The sequence below is a fragment of the Hippoglossus stenolepis genome, chromosome 9 (genome assembly GCF_022539355.2).
Source record: "Hippoglossus stenolepis isolate QCI-W04-F060 chromosome 9, HSTE1.2, whole genome shotgun sequence".
Classification (NCBI taxonomy): domain Eukaryota; kingdom Metazoa; phylum Chordata; class Actinopteri; order Pleuronectiformes; family Pleuronectidae; genus Hippoglossus; species Hippoglossus stenolepis.
The window spans coordinates 28,147,062-28,156,793 of record NC_061491.1 but is presented as its reverse complement, the minus strand read 5'-3'; the positions used below and the strand labels follow the sequence as shown (position 1 = coordinate 28,156,793).

General features: G+C 41.9%; 1 protein-coding gene across 1 annotated transcript in view; it reads left to right on the top strand.

Moving 5' to 3' along the window:
- The window catches only part of prdm6 (PR domain containing 6), a 50,170-nt gene extending 41,877 nt beyond the window's left edge, over nt 1–8,293 (top strand). The window contains exon 8 of the mRNA XM_035165266.2: nt 4,596–8,293. Coding sequence (XP_035021157.1) covers nt 4,596–4,710 — 115 coding nt within the window. The 3' untranslated portion in view covers nt 4,711–8,293. The remainder of the gene's footprint in view (nt 1–4,595) is intronic.
- The last annotated feature ends 1,439 nt before the right edge of the window (nt 8,294–9,732 follow it).

Genomic DNA, 9,732 nt, shown 5'->3' with positions numbered 1-9,732 from the left:
TCCTCTGCGGACGTGGGAATATTCGGTTCCATCTCTTGTCAAAGCCGCTGTGACCTCTGACCTTTACAGCTTCACTATCAGCCCTCATTTCCATTTTCCTTACTCTGATGTAATTGGACGACGAGCCGCGCTGCAATTAGAGGTTTGTGGACGCTGCTGTCATCCCGTCAGCGCGTGAGACAACGAGGACGATCCCAGAGGACGAGAGGTCAGCGTTCAGGACGAGGACAAAGAGAACGAGACACAGGAGAAAGTGGAGAGATGCTGGGTTTGAGTTGCGAGGACACGTATCAGGGGAAAACCGGTGGAAACAAATTAACGTCCTTAATAAGCAATCAGAGGAATCCGAAGTCGTCATTGACGTCGAGAGCGAAAGGGCGAGAAGAACGAGCGAGAGGAAGAGCGAGAGGAACAAGAGATCACCGAGCAAAAAGTGAAACGACAAGCGAGAAATCCGCTTAAAGCAAATCAGCGTTCTTAATAAGCACTGGGAGGAACCCCCCCGAACCTTTTCATCAGCACTTCAGAGTCTCGGTGGAGGCGGAGCGGGACAAAGACAATCATGGACGGGCGTCAGAAATCTTTACTGGGTCGATGGCCTCGGGGAGTTCTGTGCTTTTGGATAAATTAAAGCTGCCACTGTCACTTTGTCAGGAGGAAAACGCTCAACTTTATTCTCCTGCTGAGGAGAATGTGTGTGGTCGGCAGCTTTCAGAGAACCGCTGGAGTGTGGGACCGGTCAGACTGCTGCTGGTTCTGCTCTGCTGTGGTTCCACTGTCCAACTGTCCTACTGTCCTACTGTTAGACTGTTCTACTGTCCTACTGTTAGACTGTCCTACTGTCCTACTGTTCTTCTGTTCTACTGTTCTACTGTCCTACTGTCCTACTGTCCTACTGTTCTACTTGTGTTCTTCTTCTGCTACTGTCCTACTGTTCTTCTGTTCTACTGTCCTACTGTTCTACTGTTCTACTGTTCTACTGTCCTACTGTCCTACTGTTCTTCTGTTCTTCTGTTCTACTGTCCTACTGTCCTACTGTTCTTCTGTTCTACTGTCCTACTGTTCTTCTGTTCTACTGTCCTACTGTTCTACTGTTCTACTGTTCTACTGTCCTACTGTCCTACTGTTCTTCTGTTCTTCTGTTCTACTGTCCTACTGTCCTACTGTTCTTCTGTTCTTCTGTCCTACTGTCCTACTGTTCTACTGTCCTACTGTCCTACTGTCCTACTGTTCTTTCCTGTCCTACTGTTCTTCTGTTCTTCTGCTACTGTCCTACTGTTCTTCTGTTCTTCTGTTCACTGTCCTACTGTCCTACTGTTCTACTGTCCTACTGTCCTACTGTTCTACTGTTCTTCTGTTCTTCTGTTCTACTGTCCTACTGTTCTTCTGTTCTTCTGTCCTACTGTCCTACTGTCCTACTGTTCTTCTGTTCTACTGTCCTACTGTCCTACTGTTCTTCTGTTCTTCTGTCCTACTGTCCTACTGTTCTTCTGTTCTACTGTCCTACTGTTCTTCTGTTCTTCTGTCCTACTGTTCTACTGTCCTACTGTTCTTCTGTTCTTCTATTCTTCTGTCCTACTGTCCTACTGTTCTTCTGTTCTTCTGTTCTTCTGTTCTACTGTCCTACTGTCCTACTGTTCTTCTGTTCTTCTGTTCTACTGTCCTACTGTTCTTCTGTTCTTCTGTCCTACTGTCCTACTGTCCTACTGTTCTTCTGTTCTTCTGTTCTTCTGTTCTACTGTCCTACTGTCCTACTGTTCTTCTGTCCTACTGTCCTACTGTCCTTCTGTTCTTCTGTTCTACTGTTCTACTGTCCTACTGTTCTTCTGTTCTTCTATTCTTCTGTCCTACTGTCCTACTGTTCTTCTGTTCTTCTGTCCTACTGTTCTACTGTCCTACTGTTCTTCTGTTCTTCTGTTCTTCTATTCTTCTGTCCTACTGTCCTACTGTTCTTCTTTCTTCTGTCCTACTGTCCTACTGTTCTTCTATTCTTCTGTCCTACTGTCCTACTGTCCTACTTCTGTTCTTCTGTTCTACTGTCCTACTGTTCTTCTGTTCTTCTGTCCTACTGTCCTACTGTCTCTGTCCTACTGTTCTTCTGTTCTACTGTCCTACTGTCCTACTGTTCTTCTGTTCTTCTGTCCTACTGTTCTACTGTCCTACTGTTCTTCTGTTCTTCATTCTTCTGTCCTACTGTCCTTTGTTCTTCTGTCCTACTGTTCTACTGTTCTACTGTTCTTCTGTTCTTCTGTTCTTCTATTCTTCTGTCCTACTGTCCTACTGTTCTTCTATTCTTCTGTCCTACTGTCCTACTGTTCTTCTATTCTTCTGTCCTACTGTCCTACTGTCCTACTGTTCTTCTGTTCTTCTGTTCTACTGTTCTACTGTCCTACTGTTCTTCTGTTCTTCTGTTCTACTGTTCTACTGTCCTACTGTTCTTCTGTTCTTCTATTCTTCTGTCCTACTGTCCTACTGTCCTACTGTTCTTCTGTTCTTCTGTTCTTCTGTCCTACTGTCCTACTGTCCTACTGTTCTTCTATTCTTCTGTCCTACTGTTCTACTGTTCTACTGTCCTACTGTCTACTGTTCTACTGTTAGACAGTTTTTCATTTCTTCTGTTTTAATGTTCTAATGTGTCAGATTTTTGTATTTATTTAATTTAACAGTTTCAGTATTTTTGTATTTATGATGTTTTATTAATTTACGGAACCTTCAGCTGAGGTTGTAGAGATTTTAAATTAAAGTCTTTAAAGAAATGAAACATTTGACATCACAGGAAGAAACACGTTTGAGTCGTTTTGTAGTGAAAATCTGATTTAGTCTGAATCCTCCTGCAGTAAATTTAAATTCACTGTTACTGGAGACGTCCTGGACATTTGTCTCCGTCTGTCTTCGTCTCCTCTGTCCCGTCCAACAGAGGAGACGAAGATAAGAGGTGAGTTCAAACTTCACTGACCCTTGAGGGAAAGTGATTAAAGGACAAACTGCTCAACCTTATTTTTCCTGCTGAGAAGCGACGGCTGGTCGATATCCAGACGACTGCAGGCGCCGATTCCAGCTCCGTCTTTGTTCTGCAGGAGACGCGTCCTCGTGTCCGTCCTGCTGGAAAAGTCCCTGCGACAGACGAGCTTCAGAGCAGCTTTGATGTCGGTGGCTGTTGTGGTTTTGTGGATTTACAGACGAATGTGAATCCACCTTCAGGGCAGAGCTCCGTCAGGCGTCTGTTTTCTTTTTCTGCTGCTGCAGGGAAATTTAGAAAATGAGAAAATGAGAAAGACTCATCTGCTCGAAACGTTTCCACTGCTGTTTACACACAAACATAATTCAATATAAACTCCCTGAAAGATACGAAAGCCTGTTTCATTAGACGCTTTCATGCAATAGTTCAACTTCCACTGGAACCAGATGCATGATGGGAACTCTCTTTCCTTTTGTTTACAGTGAAACCAAATGTGAGATTCTGGAGTTTGTGTCTTCACCTGGTGTTTCCTGACTCTGTGTGCTTCATGTGTGAAGACACGTTTTACACAGGGGCCGACTGGACGTCCAACATCCGTGCACATGGTTCAGTGAACGTGCACGTTCGGGTTAAAGTCACATCACTGAATCATTGAAAATAAAAACTCTTCACAAATCAACACATTAACTGTTGGTGTTGTTCTCCATCTTTATTCAGTCTGTGGCGTCTCCAGTGGAACGAACAAACTGGTTTAACTGGTTTATTCTTCATCAGTAACTGGGACACTTCCTGTTTATTAAACTGCTGCTTCGTCAGGTTGAAGAGAAACAACATTTAAAGATCTTTCAATAGTCCAGTGTTGACTTCATGTATATATATATATATATATATAAATACATGTGTCTGCCCACACACACACAGACACACACATACAGACACACACACACCATCCCCCTATCTGTCTAACAGCATGTTCGTCTTCTTTCGGGGCCGCTGAGTCCAATACCTCAACACAGCTTCTCTTTGAAGACCCCGACACACACACACACACACACACACACACACACACACACACACACACACACACACACACACACACACACACACACACACACACACACATACATTTAACACCCCCCCCCTGCTCGGACTAAAAGCTCCCTCTTTTCTCTCTCACTATTGAAAGTGACAGTGACACAGCCTTATCAGTGTGTGTGTGTGATGGGAATACCCTCCTCAGCCCTTTAGATAGATTATTGACAGGTGGACTGTGTGTGTGTGTGTGTGTGTGTGTGTGTGTGTAATTTGTTGGTCCGGTTGTGAAGATCAGGGCAACAATTACAGCTTTCTGCTCCACTGGGCCTCACACACACTTTATACTGTCACTGGATATTAGAGTTAACAGACAGGTGTGTGTGTGTGTGTGTGTGTGTGTGTGTGTGTGTGTGTGTGTGTGTGAGAGAGTGTGTGTTCTCTTCAACAGTGTGACGTGTTTTTTTCTGACCTTTCTTGATGCAAACATTCAAACTAATCACGGTCTCTTCTCTTTGTGTGTGTGTCTCTGTGTGTGTTTCTGTGTGTGTCTCTGTGTGTGTCTCTGTGTGTGTCTCTGTGTGTGTCTCTGTGTGTGTGTCAGGTGCGAGCGGTGCGACCGCAGCTTCACGCAGGCCACTCAGCTCAGCCGTCATCAGCGTCTTCCCAACGAGTGTAAACCGGTGAACGAGAGCAGCGAGTCCATCGAGGTGGATTAACCCGACTGAGTCCTGGTCCACGTCCGAGCAGCTGGATCTGAAAACGCTTCCTCCTCCTCCTCAGTGACCCAGTGAATCATCTGTCCTCCAGCAGCTTCCTGTCTGTCCAAGAGGAGACGCTGTGATCTCAGAGACTTACTGGATGAAAATAGTTTTAATTATGGTTTAATTCCTGTTGTGTAGTTAGTGTCTGTGAAGCAGCAGCAGATTGTCCCGATCCGACTCGTTCACAACAACAGGAACATCTTCTGCTGTTTGTTTACAGCTCATCCACCAAAAACTAGTGACTCAGACATTTGTTCTCTCATACAGAACACGTCAGGAACACGTCAGGAACACGTCAGGAACACGTCAGGAACACGTCTCAGGCTTCATCCACACGACTACGTTTTCCTTTAAAAACGCATCAAATCCGAGATTCGTCCAACGTCCAAACAAGTTTTAGAGCCAATCAAACTGAGCGGTTTGTAAACGCTGCTGGTTCCGTTTGAGTTTGAGTCTGAACAGTTTAGAAACGATGACACATCGGCCTCAGCTCCCAGAGTAGAACACAACATGGAGAACCGATTAACTTCTGTTAGTGTGGACGGGAACTAAAACTGATACAGAACCAAAACACATCGATTCTAAAACGCAGCCGTGTGGACGTAGCCTCAGTGGTCGGACACGGAACTCCGCCTCCTGCTGCTTCACTCAGTTTAATGTTCGTACAAAGATAAAACGATTCCCTGTTCTTTATTTTCCTGGCGTCTCGAAGAGGACGACCACCTGAACGTCGTTACTTGAGAGCGTTTTCAGATTCCAGCGTCTGAACGTGAACTGATTGTTTACGTCTTTTTGACTCCACTGACGGAGCCACGCTCATCCTGCTGGAGAGAATCCTGATTCAACCAAACCAAAGATCCTTGTTTTCCAGCAGACCTTTAAAACGGAGGACCAGGATATTTATTGGAGACTTTTTGGAATCTGTCACGTTTCCCTCCAAAGAAAACTCTTTTCTTGAAACCGGGACAAAAACAATGAAATACCAAAAAATTCAGACGGTTCCGTCTGTAGCTTTACGTCTCGGTTTCTTTTTTTCTTTTTGCAACAGCGATGCCAAAGGCGGCGCGACCAAAGCAAACAGACTGAGATGCACAACGAGCGGCGACACGAGCGCTCGAGGACGACGCCCGAGTTTTTCATCACTAAACGAACAAAAAGACAGGAAGTATGTATTGTAAAAAAAATAACAAAAGAAAAGAAAAAGAAGAGGAAGAAGAAGAAGAAGGGACAAAAAGAAACATAAATTATATTTATCTTCTCATATCGAGCTTCGGGCACTTTTGTTTTTAAAATGTTGGTTATTTAAGTTTTGCAGCTCTGATGTGGAGACGGGGGGGGAAAGTTACTGACGAGATAATGGATGTGATTTCTTATAGAAACTAGATCGTCACTCAGTAGAGACCAGAGGAACCGACAGGAAGGAAGCAGCTGCTGGTTCATCCGCAACAAATATTATAAACTCAAAGATCTGAACGTCATTAATGTGTCGGAGTTATAACAAGATCCAGAAAATATCTCCTGAGAAAGTTAGAACAATGTGGAAAACTCTGTCCCGGCTCCAGCTCGTTAAAGCAACACTGTGGAAGTTCTACTGAGCAACAGCGCCCCCTGCAGCCTGTGATCCTTCCTGTTGGGCTCATTCAGTGTAGATAGAGACGACTGGTTCAGACAGTCGAAGCTGAGACTCTCAGTCAGTTGCTCTCACAGGAGATGGAGCAACTCACCAGAGTCACAGACGGAAACGTCCTCCTCGTTCACACCAGACATCAGACTCACTTCCATCCAGCTGCTGCTTCAGGTAGAAAGCTGCTCAGTGTTGCTTTAACGACTCTCGAGGCCCGAGGACGGAGCCTTGTGGGACGCCTTCCTCAGCTTCAGGGCACTTGACCTTTGAACCACGAGGATCTGCTGCTCAGTTCGTTCAGCTGTGACCGTTCAGAAGAGACTTTGTGTTGATTTCAAACAGAATCAGACTTTGAACAGGACGTCCTCGGTGGAGGAGATAATCCCACAGCTCGTAAATAACTGTTTGTTTCAATGACACAGTTTGATAATTTACTGAAATCACTTCATGTTTTATTCTCATCTTCTCATTCTAAACATTTTCAGGTTTCTGGTGTTTTCTGTGATTTCAGTTTAAAGACGACGTCTGATCTTCTTCTCTCCGTCGCACAGATTCTTTTATTCTCATGTTTGCTACTCGATGAGTTTGAATCTCAAACCTCTGATCTCAGACGTGTGAATCGAGACGAGACACTTTGTACTCAGAGTAAAGAAGCACAGTTACAGTTACAGTTATAGTTACAGTCACAGTCACAGTTACACCAACACCAGATCGGTGTTTGTGCCTGAGAGTTAAAAAGCTTTAATAATCTGTAATAATCTGACAATAATCTGAAAACTGTAACTTCTCTTCCCAAAGAAAACACAGAGGTTCAAACGTTTCACTGCAGGAAAACGTTTCACTTTCATCACACACGTCTGTCACAGTATATTATATATATATATATATATACATATATATATATATATAATATTATTCTAACAATCGCAGATTCTTTTGCACTTTTTCAAATTTGATAACACATTGATTTAAAGTTTTCTACGTCTCCACACACACAAATAATATTGATAATTTAACAGTAAATAATTATAAAATGATATGAATTATATTTAAATATATGATATTTAAATTGAATTATTATATTAATTATTTTTAATTGTTTCTTATTTACAAATAAAAAGTATTATTTTTAAATTGGAAGTTTAAAAAGTGTTTAATTTAAAAGTGAATTTGTAAAAATGCAGGAATCATAAATGATGTTTAATCTTTTATTTCTCACGTGTTTGGTGAAACGTTCCGACTCAGACGTGTTCGTGACCGAAAGAGAAAACGTCTTCGTCAGTGAAACGTCTCTTTTCTAAAAACAAGCAGATGATTCGCTTCTGTTCAGAGAAAAATACAAATGATGGGATTTTATTACGAAGTGAAACAATTTGACTGAAACAGAAACGTGATGAAGAAGCAGATTCGAGCAAATTCACTTCCTGTTCAACTTTCATCTCCTCGGAATAAAAATGTTTATTAATGAGAAAATAGGAAGAAATTAACAAGACGCTCAGATTCTATTTACAAACAACTGAAGTTTCTGCAGCAGAAATTAAAACTTTAATTAGAAAAAACTTAATTGGTTTTTATTTTCTGAAAAACATGAATTAATTTATGCAGCAATATTTTCCTCAGAAACGTGAATCTGTCAGAACAGAAACTGAATCCTGCTCATATCTGATGAAGATGATGAAGATGAAATGATGATGATGATGATGATGATGATGATGATGATGATGATGATGATGATGATGAAGATGAAGATGAAGATAATCATTTCCTGTGTAAAATGACAGAATCGAGTCAAACTGATGAATTCACTTGTTTGCATGATTTCGTCTCTTTTTCTAAACGAATGACAAAATGAGATCAAAAACCAAAAAGACGTTGTTCCAGAGGAAATAAAGCTGAACTCCAGTTTTGATTCTTCTCAGTGACTCGCTGTGATTTTATTCTTTACTCAGGTTCACGATTAGTTTTCCTTGTTTTACACTCAACAGTTTTTATTTCGCACAGAAAAGATTAATGCGACGTTTCAGACAAAATCGCAGAATCTTCGCTGACGCCTGAAAGAACCTGGACACGAGATACGTGATGTTTATTGTTTTCTTTTCTTTAATTTTATTGTTTTCTTGCTTTAAATCAGCGAACAAACAACTTTTGTCTCTCGATTGTTGTGGACAGAAAAAAAAAATAACGTTATTGATGGCTCCGCGTCACTCTTCGTAAGTTTTTTCGTGGCAGAGTTTGTTGATAAAAATGTACGTAAACTCCGGGACCGGAAAGCGAAGCCAAAGCAGAAGAACCAACGCTTCCTTCTCCCGGTGAAGAATCGGGTTATTTGTGACGTCGCTGATCAACACGTGATGTTCACGAGGAAAAAAGTGACGACAGCGTTGTTTATCGTCTTTAAGAGAAAAGTTTGAGTTTGATTGATCGTATTCGATGAAAGATTTTTATAAACTCACACAGCGAAAACAGCTGCCTCTACTTACTGCTAATAACACACACACACTCACAGACACACACACACACACAGAGACTCACACACACACACACACACACACACACACACAGACACACACACACTCTGCCTTGACCTCAGCTCCGTCTACAAACACAAACTGGACTTTCCACTTTCTGATTTCAGATTATTCCTTCGAGGATTCGACAAATTCACCAAAACAAACACAATCGCAGTTTTCAGACATCAATCATCGCTGTTTTTCGACCGTGGGAACCGGATCCGAACCCAGAGGCCGAACAGCCGAAGTCTCACGTCTCTCCGGCTCTGTTTATTTATGTGAATGAGTCTGAATCAAATCACACGAGAGAGAAGTGGAAGTTGTCGTTTGGATCACGAGTCGAAAGAAGAAGAACCGAGAAACGAAGCTGAGGAGGAGCAATTATTTCTAACTGTTAAAATTGAGAGAAGTTTCCAACAAGAAGAGAGAATGATGAAGAATATTTATATAATATTTATTACACAATAATTCATCTGGAGCAGAGGTTGTGTCTTTTGTTTTGATCAATTTAGATTTTCAGTTTCAGTGTACAATTGTAATTGTTGCAAATTAAAACCATATTTGTAGATGATTTGAAATTCAGTTCCGAACAGATTCCTGCAGCTGTGTCTCAGTCCAGATGTTTCACAGAGCGACGACATCACGACCCCATAAATCTGGTCTCTGGGGAATCTGAAGATTTCAGACACAAACTTTATTTTCCTGCAGTTTGAACAAAAACACGTTTAAAGACAAAGACACGATAAACAAAGAGCTAATTTAATTCTCTCTTTTAGCTCCTGTTTCGGGCTCCACCAACAACAATTTAAATAAATTCTGCCCACAAATAAGTTAAATTTACAG